The sequence below is a fragment of the Salmo salar genome, chromosome ssa02 (assembly GCF_905237065.1).
Source record: "Salmo salar chromosome ssa02, Ssal_v3.1, whole genome shotgun sequence".
Lineage (NCBI taxonomy): Eukaryota > Metazoa > Chordata > Actinopteri > Salmoniformes > Salmonidae > Salmo > Salmo salar.
Window position 1 is genome coordinate 40,787,762 of NC_059443.1, and position 16,484 is coordinate 40,804,245.

Consider the following 16,484-nt stretch of genomic DNA (forward strand, 5'->3'; position numbering starts at 1 on the left):
TCAGTGTGAAAAGTAGATAAATAACTACGGAAACTGACAGATCAATAACGTTTCATTGCCAAACTCACATTGCACTGAAAAAACTGCCTTCCTGACTGCTCAGAAGCATCCGCATGGTCCTAAAGCACACTATTGACGGTTTTTGTATCAATTGGCAAAGATAGAACTGGGGGGCCAAAAAATAGAATTTCAGAATGTGGGGGGGACATGGCCCCCCTGTCCCCAGTGAAAGTTGCGCCCCTGTGCATGGGAATACTTGGGAAAAGATTTCCAAATGAAAATCACTTGGAGATGATTTTCTGGTGTTTTTACAGTCTTATGTCCAACAATGATAATACAAAAAAAAAGAAATATTAAAAAAAAAGTTTTTTTTGCTCAGACAACTTGGGGGGGCCAAATAAAACCAACCATGGCCCAAATTCGGCACACTTGCCGCTAGTTGGGGATCCCTGCCTTAGAAGCTTAAACATAAGGGAATGTATATGAAAACAGCATACAATAACTGTACTGGACAATTTATTGGTGCCTCTGTATTAGCATTATAAATGACAATATTGATCAGACATTTATTTTATGATTTACATCAGACCAGAAGAGACAAAATATTGATCAACATGAACACACATGAACTTTATTAATTACTATTTTTCAGTGCACTTTTTTGTAGCACTAACATTCACAAACTGGGCAATCATGTTGGCCCTGTCTTGAAAACATCATTGGTGTTGAACATGTATCTGCCATTCTGTGACAAACATCTCACATATCTTGCATACATTTCAAAATCTCAATACCACTGATTAGGTTTCACTTTGAACATCATTTATTGCCAAAGCCCTAAGCAAGGGAAAGTCATCCCAAAGAATGCATAACTCTCCCCTTCCTGGGCTGTCATTCAGGCATTCTCTAAAGGAAACTTGCTCCCCAGATGTCCCACGGACGGGAACATTCTGGTACTCCTTTGGGCTAGAGGGCTCCTCGAGCTCCTCCTCCAGGAGTGGCTGTGTGGACTCTGAGCGCAGGTAGGCATGGGATTGGCTTGGTGGCTGAATTGAGTATGGGCTATCAAAGACCACAGTGGCATACGGAACAGAGTGTTGGTGTGACCCTATGTAGCTAGGGCTGAGGGCATGGGGGGAGCCACAAATGGACTCGCCCAGGTCACTGGTGTCACTGCAGCGGCACCAGGGGTCATCGGTGATCTCGCCATCCCTCTTCTCGAGACCCTTCTTGGGCAGGTCCAGGAGGCTGAGATGGGAGAGATAAACCAGGCTGGATTCCTGCATGTCCTCAACAGGGGGAATATCCTTCAAAGAGAAAAATAAACATGTATCTCCTTGGTCAAACCACAGAAACATTAAATAGAAGAGAAGCATAAATGCCTAAGAGATTAGTAACCCTTATGTTTAGGGATTATACACACACACAGATTACATGGTTTGTCATGATAATCCTAATACTGCACCTGCATTGAATCCAATGTGGTCCACCTTTTGATGCTGCTGTTGGCAGGGTCAGGGATCTTGGGCCAAAAGCACATCTTCAACCTTCGGATAAGAACAGAAACTTGTATTGTTTTTAAATAGCACAAACACACAAGTATTTACTGACATGAAGTCAATGTTGAGTTCTCACCGTTCATGTGTTGAGAAGCAGACCAGAACTGAGATAATGATGAGCAATGACAGCCCAACACCAGAGGAAATAACTATCAAGATGATAGCCAAGTCGTCTGAAAATATATAGATTTAGATTTAGGACATATGTTTTAGACAATTTACTGATACAGTATCTGACCTCACATAGGGTGGAGCGCCATGAGTCTGGAAGCGAGACTAGTCCTCAAATAACACCGCACATTACTTTTATTTAAAAGCACTTCACTGATTGACTTTACTTTTTGACAAAATTCTAATACCAACCCATTGGTTCAGTTTTGAGTGTAACCTCTGATCCGTTCAGACTCCCGCCACCTGTGCTAACCATAATAAAGGCTTTGTAAGAGGATGAATGGTCGAGCTCTCGTAGGACCACCCTCCTCTTTTCCAGCTCAGCAGTCACAACTGTAAAAGAATGACACAGCAACTGCAGTATGAGTTTACATGTTAATTTATTTAACCAGGCAAGTCAGTTGGGAATAAATACTGGTAACACTTTATCTGGATAGTCCATCTGTAGATGCTCCACTAACTATCTACTAACCCTAGCTCTAAACCTAACCTTAACCATTACCATTATCCTAACCCTAAACTTAACCCTTACCCTAAGCCTTATTCTAAACCTAACCATAACCTTAGAAAGCAGTTGATCGTATGACCATCTGTAGAGCATCTAGACTATTCACATACAGTGTGACCTAAATACTTATTTACAATGACAGCCTGGCAAAATAAGGCTTTTGTATGAACTTTCAGTCATCTATAGTTGTATCATCAATGGTGAATCATCAACATCATCACAATAAGCATCTTTCCACCTTTGGTGTTTCCCTGCTCATCCCAGTAGAAGATCTGGTAGCTCTGCACGATCCCATTCCTCTGGCATAGTGGAATCTCCTCCCAAGTAAGCTCAATACGAGAATGCAACATCTCCCTCACCCTCAGATTTGGGGCGGCAGATGGGGCTGCCATAAACAACGGAGAACATTAAGGACTATATGGATTAAATGGCAGTAAAAGTAGTGGTGATTACCATATCAATTATATAATGTCATAAACTTAATAGTGCTTTGATTTGTTGGTATTGTCATGCTGACAAAGAGCTATAATGTAGGCGCTTGATGTAAATAGAGTAGAATAAGCTTGTAGTAATGGTGGTAGCAGTATGCGGAAGTGTAATTTGCTATATGTCTCCAATAGAGGGAGGCATTGTACCACCTTTCATCAGCTTGTTTGCAGCTATTTCGCACCTCATTGACTCAAAGGAAGCCTGCAACACCTCCCTTGATCTTGTAAAGATCTTACAAAGTCCAAGATATAAGGGTTAGTGTTTACCGACTTACCCTTTTGTCTAGAGTACGCCTCGACGGTTTGAGGAAGGCCAATCCCGTCCTTATACCTTGGATACACAGAGATCCCATAGGGATTGTATGGCTCGATGCTCTCTGTAGACAAGGAGAAAGAGATAACAGTGGATCCAAGTTCATAAATTCATAGTATGTGGATAAATCCTGCAAAGAAAGTCTGCACAAATCAACTCAAACAACAAACTAGAGAACACACTCGCTCTCAAGCTGATACCGTAGATGCAATTCAATGAAAACGTTATTGTCCCTGCAGATAAATGAATTGTGCAGCCAGGAGAATTGTACATAAAAGGAGTACATAGTCCTCCCACAAACTTCTAACACAGAACTAGAGACACATGACAGGTAAATGAAACCACAGAGTGTACATTATGAATGTATACCGTTATAACTGACATAAACCATACCTGATATTAGAGTGCTGGATTGATTCCTGTCAATGTGGTCAAACAAGATGAGGGAAGGGTCCATTTTCCACAATGGCCTCCACTCCACAACATAGCCTGTGACACTGGATGAATGTATGCTTGTCCACTGGACCAGTAGTGATCTCTCATCATGAGGAAGGACATTGACGTCAGAGACTGCTGCCAGAGCTGGAGACAGATAGAGATTTTTAACCACACAATATGTCACAGGTAAGCTTAAACACACATAGATTGAGTCCCAAATGACATCATATTCCCTGTATAGTGCACATAGGACTCAAAAATAGTGCACTATATAGGGAATAGGGTGTTAGGGTCGCTGACATAACACACATAACACCTTTTGCTTATGCATATATTCTGATTTCTAAATTGACCCCTGGCCTAGATCAGAGGATTGCATAGGTGGACGAAATATGGTGACATTTCCACCCAGCCAATCAGAGGAAGATATTACCATAATGCTAATATATATGCAATCCTCTCAGATCTACAGGAGTGCCTAGGGTGTAGGGGATGATTTTGAATTCAGCAACAGGGATATTTCGTTTTCGCTCTATACTGAAAGTGCTCTATCTTGAAAAATGTACTACTGACATACTATTTATTGGGATTTTATTAACAGTGGTCTAATAAACAAAATGCTAAAAGATTGAGTAAAATACCCCTTTATACACAATCTAACTATTAATAAAGCTTTACCTCTGTGTTGAAACACTTCCACCTCCGTAGGGCTGGATGTCCCTGCAGCGTTCCCAGCACTGAGGAACACTTTCCTTGCCCCTCTGGGAAGCTGGAAAACACAGTGGCTATCCAATGTGACGCACAACTGTCCCTTTTTCAGGGGTTGTCTCTGGCGCGAGACAACATAGTACAGGATCTTGCCATTGGCACGGAACTGCTTCGATGGCTACAAAAGGAAGAACGGAGATGAATGAGGAAGGGCAAGTTGTGTGGACCACTATCACAGGAAACAAAGTTTGTGATGTGTCAAATTTGAATGTGTTCTGTGTGTCGTTCTCACCTTCCAAAACAAGTGTACACTGAGAGACTTTTGCCTCTGCTCCCTAGATACCTTCATCCAAGAGTCGAGTCGTCCGGTGGGAGCTGAAAAGAAGCAGAAGTGTCCATTTTGAAACTCGTCAAATGTTTGTGCCTCTGTTGTGAGGAGAAGCAAAGAATTATTGCAGACTAGACAGGTGTAGGCTATAAATTCACTTCCAAAGAGCCTAGTGTTAGTCAATACATACATTCTACCAGAGCTGTAAAAAGAGGGATAGAAAATGTAGGACATTTCATTAGCATAGAGTGAAAAGTAAACCCAATGAACGTAAGAATAAGAAATAGATTAAAAGATTTGTACCATGGGAGTGATAAATTACATTATATTAAAACAGAATTGATGCATGACATACCCCTCTCAAGCGTGACTGCAGTATTGCTGTTACTCCATTCGCTCCATGGACTCTGGTGATACCTGACCCGTATCTGGATGTGGTACTCAGTCCCGTGAAGCAGACGACACACCTCCATGGGTCTCTGGCGCATTAAGCGGGGCACAGGGACCTAACACACATTCACGCACGTGCGTACGCACACACAAACATACATGCACACGCAAACACACACACAAACACACACACTCACAGTAATGTCATTATTTTTATGGTTACCTAGTACCTCATTTATACCTAATTTATTTTTCATGTTGTTTAATCAAAATAATTTTTGTTCAAACGGTTGCAGTATGTGGACACTTAGGTAATGGACATTCTCTTACTGGTTCTTCACTCCACTGCTTGCTGTTTGCTGTTTTCAGTCGCACCTCCAAGGTCACAGTGGTCACCCACGCTTGCTGTTCAGAGAGACCCCAGCTGAGCCTTAGGCAGCCATACCTGTTTGGCTCTGCTTGGACCTTCATAACTTTTGGAGGGTCAAACTTGGCTGCAATATGAGAGTTATATTAGAACTCCTATGATGTGAGTAGCTTAATCTCAATACCATGCCACAAAGTACTTGTGCATAAGGTTCTGTGTTTTAGGTTTAAAGAATACAGTGAGCTTCAGAATAACTATCTTTTTACATTGTCTGTATTAGGACAGCTTCAGAGTCACAAGTGACACCAAGTCGGTGTGACTGAGGTTGTCCTAATATGGACACCATATTCTGTAAATCATGGCCCAAATCACTACTTCCTTACCTGATTCCATTGGCTCCAGAAGCAAAGGTGTTGAGGTGGCTTGACCCAAGGCATTCACCGCCTTGACATGTATTTCTATCTCTGAGAAGAGAACAAAGCCGGTCCGTGGTATCTTGTAGTGATGTACCCCTGGCGGCAGCATGTACGTGTTGCTCTCTGGTAAGTCCCTGTTAAGATGAAGAAATAATACAACTTCTTGAGCAAATCACAATTATGCATCTTCCCCTTTTAAGTTCTTTGGATAACCTCCACACCTATGCATAGTGATATTAGTAGGTTGCCACAGAAAGCATCGTGGAAGTAACATCTAAACTGGTGTCACGACTTCCGCCGAAGTCGGTCCCTCTCCTTGTTCGGGCGGCGGTCGACGTCACCGGCCTTCTGGCCACCGACGATCCACTTTTCATTTTCCATTTGTTTTGTCTTTGTCTTACACACCTGGTTTCACTCACCCAATTACCTGTTTATTATTTAACCCTCTGTTCCCCATGTTTGTTTGTGAGTGATTGTTTATTGTATTTTCGGTCCGTTATGGTGTGCTCGTGATGTTACTTTGTACATTTGTCATTCTGAGTAAAAGTACATTGATTACTCATAATGCTGTCCTGCGCCTGACTCTCTACACCAGCTACACACAGGACCCTTACAGAATCACTCACCCAAAGAATGGAGTCAGCAGGAGCAGACGCCCTCCCAGTTGCAGTGGATGAGTGCGTTCAGCAGCACGCGACCATGTTGCAACGTCTGGACATAGCCATGGATCGTTGGGAGAGAGGAGGAGATTTTCCAGCGCCTCCACCAATCCCACTACAACAGGTCCCACTGTCCACCCCTCTTCCACCTGGTCCCAGCGGGATTCGACTCGCGCTCCCGAGGGAGTATGATGGGACAGCTGCCGGATGCCAGGGGATTCTACTACAGCTGGAGCTCTACCTGGCGACCGTCCACCCGGCTCCTTCGGGGCTTGAGAGTGTGTCCGCCCTCGTCTCCTGCCTCACAGGCAAAGCCTTGGAGTGGGCCAACGCTGTATGGAGTGAGAGAGACGTGGCGTTGGACCATTATGCAGAGTTCACCCGCCGCTTTCGGGCAGTGTTCGACAACCCGCCTGAGTGGAATGTCTGTTCCACCTGAGGCAGGGGACAAGGAGCATGCAGGATTTCGCCTTGGACTTCCGGACCCTGGCCACCAGCGCGAGATGAAACGATAGGGCCCTGATCGATCACTACAGGCGCAGTCTGCACGAGGACGTAAGTCGGGAGTTGGCCTGCCAAGACACCACCTTCACATTGGACCAGCTGGTGGACATGTCCATCCGGCTGGACAACCTGCTGACTGCCAGCTGACGTCCGGATCGGGACCTGTCAGTTCCATCCCCCAGTAGGGCGACCGGAGGAGGGGCCATTCCCTGCACCATCTGTGGCCGCAGAGGGCACACTGCTGGTCGATGCAATGGGGGTTCCTCAGGGAGTCGAGGTAGCAGGCAGAGCACTATCGTGTCACCCCAGGTGAGTCGGCACCAGGCTCACCCAGAGCCCCCTGTTGCTCACATGTATGTGTTTATTTAATTTCCTGAGTTTTCCCCGCATTCCCAGCGTAAGGCGCTAGTAGATTCAGGTGCAGCTGGGAATTTTATTAACCGTTAATTTGCTCATAGTTTAGGGATACCCCTTGTTCCTGTGGATATGCCCTTCCCTGTGCACGCCCTAGATAGTCGACCATTAGGGTCAGGGCTGATTAGGGAGGCCACCGTTCCACTTGACATGGTTACGCAGGAGGGTCACAAGGAGAGAATCAGTCTCTTCCTTATTGATTCTCCTGCGTTTCCCGTGGTGCTGGGCCTACCCTGGTTGGCCTGTCTTAACCCCACTATTTCGTGGCAACAGAGGGCTCTCAAGGGGTGGTCACGAGAGTGCTCAGGGAGGTGTGTGGGGGTTTCCATCGGTGCGACTACGGTGGAAAGTCCAGACCAGGTTTCCACCGTGCGCATCCCCTCAGAATATGCCGTTTTGGCTCTCGCCTTCTGTAAGAAGAGGGCGACTAAATTACCACCCCATCGAAGTGGGGATTGTGCGATAAATCTCCTGGTAGACGCAGCATTTCCCAGAAGTCACGTGTATCCTCTGTCACAGGAGGAGACGGCGGCTATGGAAACATATGTCTCCGAATCCCTGGGGCAGGGCTACATTCGGCCCTCCACTTCACCTGCCTCGTCTAGTTTATTTTTTGTGAAGAAGAAGGATGGGGTCTGCGCCCGTGTATTGACTATCGAGGGATCAGTCAGATCACAGTGAGGTATAGCTACCCGTTGCCTCTCATCGCCAGTGCGATCGAGTCAATGCACGGGGCGCGCTTCTTCAGAAAAGTGGATCTCAGGAGTGCTTACAACCTGGTGCGTATACGGGAGGGGGACGAGTGGAAGACGGTAATTAGTACCATCTCAGGGCACTATGAGTACCTCGTCATGCCGTACTGGTTGATGAATACTCCATCAGTCTTCCAGGCCTTTGTTGACGAGATTTTCCGGGACCTGCACGGGCAGGGTGTAGTGGTGTATATCGATGACATTCTGATATACTCCGCTACACGTGCCGAGCATGTGTCCCTGGTGCGCAGGGTGCTTGGTCGACTGTTGGAACATGACCTGAATGTCAAGGCTGAGAAATGTCTGTTCTTCCAACAGTCCGTCTCCTTCCTAGGGTACCGCATTTCCACTTCAGGGGTGGAGATGGAGAGTGACCGCATTTCAGCCGTGCGTAATTGGCCGACTCCCACCACGGTAAAGGAAGTGAAACGGTTTCTAGGGTTTGACAACTACTACTGGAGGTTTATCCGGGGTTTTGGTCAGGTAGCAGCTCCTATTACCTCACTGCTGAAGGGGGGACCGTGGCGGCTGCAGTGGTTGGCTGAGGCGGACAGGGCTTTTGGTCACCTGAGGGCTCTGTTTACCTCGGCTCCCATGCTGGCTCATCCGGATCCCTCTTTGGCGTTCATAGTGGAGGTGAACGCGTCCGAGGCTGGGATAGGAGCCGTGCTCTCTCAGCGCTCTGGCACACCACCAAAGCTCCGCCCCTGTGCTTTCTTTTCAAAGAAGCTCATAATTTCAATTTCTCAAACATACGACTATTTTACACCATTTTAAAGATACACTTCTCCTTGATGTAACCACATTGTCCGATTTCAAAAAGGCTTTACAGCGAAAGCAAAACATTAGATTATGTCAGCAGAGTACCAAGCTAGAAATAATCAGACACCCATTTTTCAAGCTAGCATATAATGTCACAAAAACCCAGAAGACAGCTAAATGCAGCACTAACCTTTGATGATCTTCATCAGATGACAACCCTAGGACATTATGTTATACAATATATGCATGTTTTGTTCAATCAAGTTCATATTTATATCAAAAAACAGCATTTTACATTAGCATGTGACGTTCAGAACTAGCATACCCCCCGCAAACTTCCGGGGAATTTGCTAACAATTTACTAAATTACTCACGATAAACGTTCACAAAAAGCATAACAATTATTTTAAGAATTATAGATACAGAACTCCTCTATGCACTCGATATGTCCGATTTTAAAATAGCTTTTTGGTGAAAGCACATTTTGAAATAGTCTAAGTACATAGCCCAGCCATCACGGGCTAGCTATTTAGACACCCGGCAAGTTTAGCACTCACCAATATCAGATTTACTATTATAAAAGTTTGATTACCTTTTGTTGTCTTCATCAGAATGCACTCCCAGGACTGCTACTTCAATAACAAATGTTGGTTTGGTCCAAAATAATCCATTGTTATATCCGAATAGCGGCGTTTTGTTCGTGCGTCCCAGACACTATCCGAATGGTAAAGAAGGGTGCATGGCGCAATTCGTGACAAAAAATGTCTAAATATTCCATTACCGTACTTCGAAGCATGTCAACCGCTGTTTAAAATCAATTTTTATGCAATTTATCTCGTAAAAAAGCGATAATATTCCGATCCGGGAATCTCCTTTTCGGCAAACAGAGGGAAAATCACAAAGACGGGGGCGGCCAGGGCACGCGCCTAAGCCCACAGTCCCTTGATCGGCCACTTGAGAAAGGCGATAATGTGTTTCAGCCTGGGGCTGGGATGACGACATTCTGTTTTTTCCCGGGCTCTGAGCGCCCATGGAAGACGTAGGAAGTGTCACGTTAGAGCAGAGATCCTTTGTAAAAGATAGAGATGGCAAAGAAGTTCAAGAAATGGTCAGACAGGCCACTTCCTGTAAAGGAATCTCTCAGGTTTTGACCTGCCATTTGAGTTCTGTTATACTCACAGACACCATTCAAACAGTTTTAGAAACTTTGGAGTGTTTTCTATCCAAAGCCAATAATTATATGCATATTCTAGTTACTGGGCAGGAGTAGTAACCAGATTAAATCGGGTACGTTTTTTATCCAGCAGTGAAAATACTGCCCCCTAGCCATAACAGGTTAACCCTCTGTTCCCCATGTTTGTTTGTGAGTGATTGTTTATTGTATTTTCGGTCCGTTATGGTGTGCTCGTGATGTTACTGTGTACATTTGTCATTCTGAGTAAAAGTACGTTGATGACATATTTTCTGTCCTGCGCCTGACTCTCTGCACCAGCTACACACAGGACCCTTACAACTGGTTCTCTTTGGATAACCACCACACATATGCAGGCATTTATATTACAATGGCCCTGAGGGGCAAAGTAGCTAGATTGTCCAAGAAAGCATTTAAAAAATAGCATCGTAATTACAATAAACATTTACATTTTACATGTAAATGTAAATCTAAAAATACAACAGATGCACTTGTTCTCCGCCAATAGCCACTTGTTACCTGATCTCAGTGTAGAGAGTGTACTGTGTGGGCAGGTGGGTGTCCTGTCCTGGGTCCCATTGGCATGAGAGGGTTTCCGGTTTGGTCAGGTTAGTCAGGCAGCTAAGGTTCTGTGGTGCTGGGGGTGGAACTATGAAAATAACAATTATTGGGGTGAGCAAAACAATGTAAAAGTTAGTTAGTGCTCAGCCCTCAGAGCCTGGGGGGGTTCCTGCCTTTCTAGGGAGTTTTTCCTAGCCACCGTGCTTCTACATCTTTCTTGCATGCTGTTTGGGGTTTTAGACTGGGTTTCTGTATAACGACTTTGTAAAATCTGCTGATGTAAAAAGAGCTTTAGAATTACATTTGAGTTGATTTTGATTTGATTTTGGAACAGAAAATGATAAAATCTTCAGAACTGCATTACTGAACTGTTCATTATCAGTTCAGGTTTTTATTCTTTATCTGAGGTGAAACGTATGTTTAAAACATGTAAAGGTAGACTCAGCGATATGAAGTAGACGCAGAAAGTAAACAGCATAGTGGGTCAGTTTTCTCAATAACTAAGAGAGTTGAAGCACGAGGCTCAATTTCACAGCTGTTTTGGTCGTGTGGCGAACCCGTGCACATGCACAGATACTGTGTGTGACTGTGTGAGAGCGAAGTCCACCTTTAAAAACATTTGAATTAATTATTATTTTATGCTCAGATTTCTAAGAACTGCTCCTTGAAATGAAACTACAGCATGTTCAATACTAGATGTTGGACATGAGGGAAACCAGGGAGGTGTGGCACTACATGACAAACCTGCATTTTTTCATTCCAACATTAAAAAAAATAAAGAAATACCATTCTTTACCATGGTCCCATCTGTAATCTTTTTATGTGGGGTAAGGGATATCCCTTACTATGAATGATAATGGAGCTATGGTAGACTATACATACAGCACACCACTGAACAGGCACAAACAAAACAAAGAAAGAAAGAAAGAAAGAAAGAAAGAAAGAAAGAAAGAAAGAAAGAAAAAAAACGTCTCTCACATCCAGCTCTTATCTCCACTGCTCCTACGATCTGACACGGGAAGGTGTGGAGGACACAGCATGTGAGATATCCCTTGGTGTCCGTGAAGCTAGGTATAAACACTGTTGAGTTCCAGCCACTCTGATTGGCCACAGAATATAAAACAGTGGAGATCCAGCCACTTTCATTGGTGGCCGCTGCAGAGGTTCTACCACTCTCATTGGCTGCTGCAGGACTGCTGGGAATAAGGCGTTGGTTGAGGTGCCAGACAATGTGGTTGAGGTGCCAGACTGCCCCCTTTATGAGTGGGCAGTCATCTCTGATGATGCAAGAGGCAGTCACCGGTGACCCCAAGGCCACCACAGGGGTGGAAGTGTGTACCCGCACAGATGGAGACGTGTGAACCTCTGTCAGGAATGGAAAGAGAGCCAAGAGCAGATCAATGCATCAGCAACATTGAGGGAGAAGGTAGAAAAGGTTCTCTTTAAGCCACCAAATAAAAGACTTACAGCTCCATATTTCTTGCCTACTGTATATTTGCGTGTCTCAGTGAAACTCAAATTACACTGATCACCTCAAGATTTGCATTTCAAAACAACATTTTTAAGACAATGGGATGTGAAGTGTCTATTCTATTGTCTGTGCTACTGCTGGCAAGGTGTTGCCATTTAGAGAAGGTTATTTATTACAAAGACAGCACTCACCATCTTTCGTTCCGTTCACAAATGCCAGCAGCAGCGTGGCAAACATTGTTATCCAGGCTGATGCCATGGTGATACAAACCTGTGAGAGGGGAAGATGTGAAATGAGTGATTTTGAAGAAGAATGGGTGAAAGTACATTGCATTTAATGGAATCAAAACAACATTTGAAATTCCGGAGCTCGTATTGATGGACAACAGTGTATAAATTGTAATGGAAATGATAATGACTATATTTTTTCTAACCTGTCATGAACACACTGTTTGACACTACAAGCTGACATGAATGAAGATGCATCATCCACAACTGACACACGGAAATTACGAGGGAAAAAAAGAATAGACAGCTGTCTATGACAAACAAAGAAACACTGGGATACTCACAATTCCTCAGTCATAGGAAATTTGTTAGACTGATTCTAAAGTCTAAAGATCAGAGTGCACCAATCACCAATGGTAAGATGGCCATCAGCCGATTCACTCAGGTCATGCTTGTGTCTCTATATGTTCTGTGAGGAAAAAGAGAGGTCGGTTATTTCCTCTCTGTCATGTGGGACTGTCCCCTTCAGGTACACTGCAGCAAAACATTATGCAATGCAAAATGAAATTTGAGCGCTTCTTATTGGACAAGATCAGCTTGTCTCTCTTATTTTTCGTCCGTTTGGTGCCTAATGAATATGACTCTTGTTTTTACAACCTCTGTGTTATCTCCATGCTGAGAAGGCACATACTGGTGACAGGCAACTGAAAACCACATCCTTGTGAAACCTCTTGTGAAATGTAACTAGGCCCTCAGGGCTAAGATGGAGGATGGAATGCCCAATGAGAGTGTGTGTTCGGAATTAGATTATAGCTTGTTTGAGGGTGTTGACATGTACATCCTTGATTTCTCTCTCTCTCGTTCTCTCTCTGGTTGCAAACCTCTCAAACATGCCTGTCTCTTTGCCAGTGGACCCAGGCGTTTCAGTTTCTTATTTTAAATGTTTTTATTTTTTGTTACTTTTACGCCCCTTTCTCCTCAATTTTGTGGTATCCAATTGGTATTTACAGTCTTGTACTATCGCTGCAACTCCCGTACGGACTCGGGAGAGGCGAAGGTCGAGAGCCGTGCGTCCTCCGAAACACAACCCAACCAAGCCACATTGCTTCTTGACACAATGCCCACTTAACCCAGAAGCACCAATGTGTCGGATGAAACACCGTGCACCTTGCGACCGTGTCAGCGTGAACTGCGCCCGGCCCGCCACAGGAGTCGCTAGTGAGTGATGTGACAAAGACATCCCTGCCGGCTCAACCCTCCCTTAACCCGGACGACGCTGGGCCAATTGTGCACCGCCCCATGAGTCTCCCGGTCGCGGCCGGCTGCGACAAAGCCTGGACTTGAACCCAGAATCTCTAGTGGCACAGCTAGCACTGTGATGCAGTGCCTTAGACCACTGCACCACTCAAAATGCCATGCTCTGCAGTTTCTGAACAGTTGCCAAATAATGTATCACTTAATATTTAAAATCACTGAAATAGGAAAATAACTGAGAAAATGACATCCTTGTGAAACGTCTTGTCACCCTCTGGCAATGGACCAATCACAGCCCTGCCCCCATTACTGTTATTTGGCTAGAATACATATGCCAAGTAGGTGAAATGTAACTAGGCCCTCATGGCTAAGATGGAGGATGCCATGACCAATGAGAGTGTATGTTGGGAATTAGATTATTGCTCGTTTGAGGGCAGTGACATGTACATCCTTGAGATCTCGCTCCCTTTCTCCCTCTCCCTCTCTCCCTTTCTCCCTCTCTCCCTTTCTCCCTCTCTCAAACCTGCCTGTCTCTCTGCCAGTCTACCAAGGCTCTGCAGGTTCTGAAACGTTGACAAATTATCTATCATCACTTAATATTAAAAATCACTGAAATAGGGAAATAACTGCTATAGACCAGTGGAAATTGAAATGTGTTTCTGAATTTGGTTACCCTTTGGTTACCATTCAGTGGTCTGAAAATCAAGTAATAAATTGGCTGTAGATAATTTGAAAAACATTTATATGAATAGAAGGACAGTAAAACAGTTATGCCATGTGTTTGCTGAGTAGTTAGATGAAATTCACTACAATTGTGTTTATTTTCCACTTTGATGACACATTTTCTGTACTGCTAACATTAACTTCCAGTCATTTTTGCTCGCATTGCTGGTCCCGTTGTATTGACTTTTTCCGCAATTATGCAAAGAGTTATGGGATATTAGAATCCTCTTGTCCTAACCTGTATAGTAGGGGACGGAAAAGACGTCTGCTTTCCAAATGGCACCCTATTCCCAACATTTGGGACGCAAACCTATGTAGTGGATGCATGATGCAAGGCCATTGAAGTCTTCTTCTATTTACTGCTTATCAGCTGTCTGCATAAAGGCCTCCACTTCGCTCTTCTTCCCATGCAGAGATTTGCCTTATTATTATTGCAGGGAGCTAATTGCCTATGGCTCCTAAATGTCCCTTGCTGCCTTGAGAGAGAGAAAGAGAAAGTGACAGAGAGATAGACTGACAGACAGAGCGTGACAGGAGAGAGAGCGAGAGAGTGACAGAGAGAGACGGACAGAAAAAAAGTTATTACATTTGGAGTGATTTATTTTGTCACCGGCTAGCATGTCGCTCTCTAGCGTCATTATTTAGTATGCTTGTGAACGTAAATGAGAATGCCAATTTCCTGTTTTCGATTAGGAAAGCAGGGTTATGATATATTTTCCTTCTATAGGCTAACTTATCAGTGTAATACAAATATGTCAGGATGGTCAATAAACAAGCCTAATTTATGTAAAATGTTTGAGTACCTTTAGATGCCATGTCTACAGGCATTCCATGGAATGGTTGGATTTTATAATGTAATTTACAAGTATGGAGTGGACTTTTTTGCCCTAAAGGGTTGTTCCCCAAACTACCTATAATGGCACATTATTCTCACAAAAGTATGTTATTGTTTCAGAGAGATTTTGACACCCTTTGTTGTGTAATGGATGTGTTGCAAAGATAAAATATTTCAACATGTTCTATACCTTGTTCCTCTGTCTCCCTTTAAACGTGTTCTTCTCTTAAGCCATTGTGGTAAATGTTACAACAGTCCCTCTTTCTCGATTAGGCAATATCCTCTAACAGGCTGACAATGTTAAAGCTAGGACTATTTCTCCTTTTGTTCCTCTTTCTCCGCAAAGCTTCAATTGTACTTTTAGTTAATTTGGTGAACATATCATAGATATGTACAAATCACTATTTGACAATCTACCCTTTAATTTTCGATTAGAGGTATCTTCTTTGCTGGAAGGTGACCTGAGAAACTAGACCTCTCAATGACTAATAATTTGTCATAAAAACAAAAGGGCAGAAAGAGGAAAACAATCTCTTTCACATCCTCTTTTGCATATATTGACAGCACATAAACATCTTATACCTATCCAAGAATGAGAGATATACTTAGTTTTTCCCATTAATATTCCAAAAGAGTATAAGTAGTATGAGTGCAGATAGTGATCAGCTAGTAGTGATGCCAAAAGTGTTGTATATTTGTCACAATAAAACTGAAAAGGTCATGATGTCAGGTTGGATTCAAAACATTTCAAGTTAGATACATGTCACTACATCCTATTAAATTACCAATAAGTAAATCATTTGACATATCCACACAGTTGAACAGGGAGATTAAATTTCCTAGTCTGAGCTTTCTCTCTCTCTCTCTCTCTCTCACTCACTCACTCACCAATAACAGATGTTGTGTTTTATTCCCCCCCTCTCCTCTGTTAGATTCAAGTGAATCAGAAGGTTTGGTAGGTAGCGTGATTCAGAGATAAAGAAAATCAATTAGAGAGCAACACCACTCACCACACAGCCTCAGCACCCTGAAAGACTTTCATCAGACTCTGGCGTAGACAGGATCAGATGGAACAGAGTGGAGAAATGGAACTCAGGTTTCAGGGCCACTTGAGTTTAACAGCCAGCCACATCCTTATTTTGAATTCATCATATACAGGAAAGATAACATGACGTGGGGTGGTGGGGCACATAACAGGAGAGATAGGGAAGTCAAGTTAAACGCTTTGAGATAGATTAATGAGTCAAATCTCACATAATGGAGTCAGATGCTCGATGTTATGTGCATTTGTCCACAAGAGATTAATAAATTAGTCAAACTATTTGAAATAAAGATTATTATATTTTAATTTTGAGTATTTCGAATTGTCACAGGTGTCAATTGTCACAGCCTTCTTCAAAGAAAGGCACGCTAATCCAACTCTTGTGGAGGACAAATTTGACAT

The 16,484-nt window shown here is 43.6% G+C and overlaps 1 protein-coding gene across 2 annotated transcripts; it reads right to left on the bottom strand.

The window, feature by feature from the left end:
* Positions 1–503: 503 nt before the first annotated feature.
* Positions 504–16,218, bottom strand: csf3r (colony stimulating factor 3 receptor (granulocyte)). 2 transcript variants are annotated; one of them, XM_014167089.2, is made up of 18 exons: positions 16,051–16,218; positions 14,444–14,718; positions 12,573–12,697; positions 12,193–12,271; positions 11,509–11,895; positions 10,489–10,618; positions 5,654–5,820; positions 5,234–5,397; positions 4,869–5,019; positions 4,478–4,560; positions 4,156–4,363; positions 3,433–3,621; positions 3,002–3,103; positions 2,477–2,623; positions 1,923–2,063; positions 1,636–1,732; positions 1,466–1,547; positions 504–1,307 (listed from the first exon to the last, which is right to left on the bottom strand). In XM_014167089.2, exons 4-18 carry the CDS (start codon positions 12,257–12,259, stop codon positions 801–803), a joined length of 2,622 nt encoding a protein of 873 aa, XP_014022564.1. In that variant the 5' UTR covers positions 12,260–12,271; positions 12,573–12,697; positions 14,444–14,718; positions 16,051–16,218; the 3' UTR covers positions 504–800. The 2 variants fall into 2 exon arrangements, with proteins under 2 accessions (XP_014022564.1, XP_014022556.1); XM_014167081.2 differs by lacking the exon at positions 14,444–14,718 and having other exon boundaries at positions 16,051–16,206.
* Positions 16,219–16,484: the final 266 nt, after the last annotated feature.

Excerpts from the sequence above, each read along its gene's own strand:
- csf3r (XM_014167089.2), bottom strand. The coding sequence starts at position 12,259 with ATGGCATCAGCCTGGATAACAATGTTTGCCACGCTGCTGCTGGCATTT. Across the intron at positions 10,619-11,508 it reads AGTGGAGATAAGAGCTGGAT|TTCCACCCCCAGCACCACAG; the intron begins GTGAGAGACGTT and ends TTATTTTCATAG. Across the intron at positions 4,364-4,477 it reads GTGTACACTTGTTTTGGAAG|CCATCGAAGCAGTTCCGTGC; the intron begins GTGAGAACGACA and ends TTCCTTTTGTAG.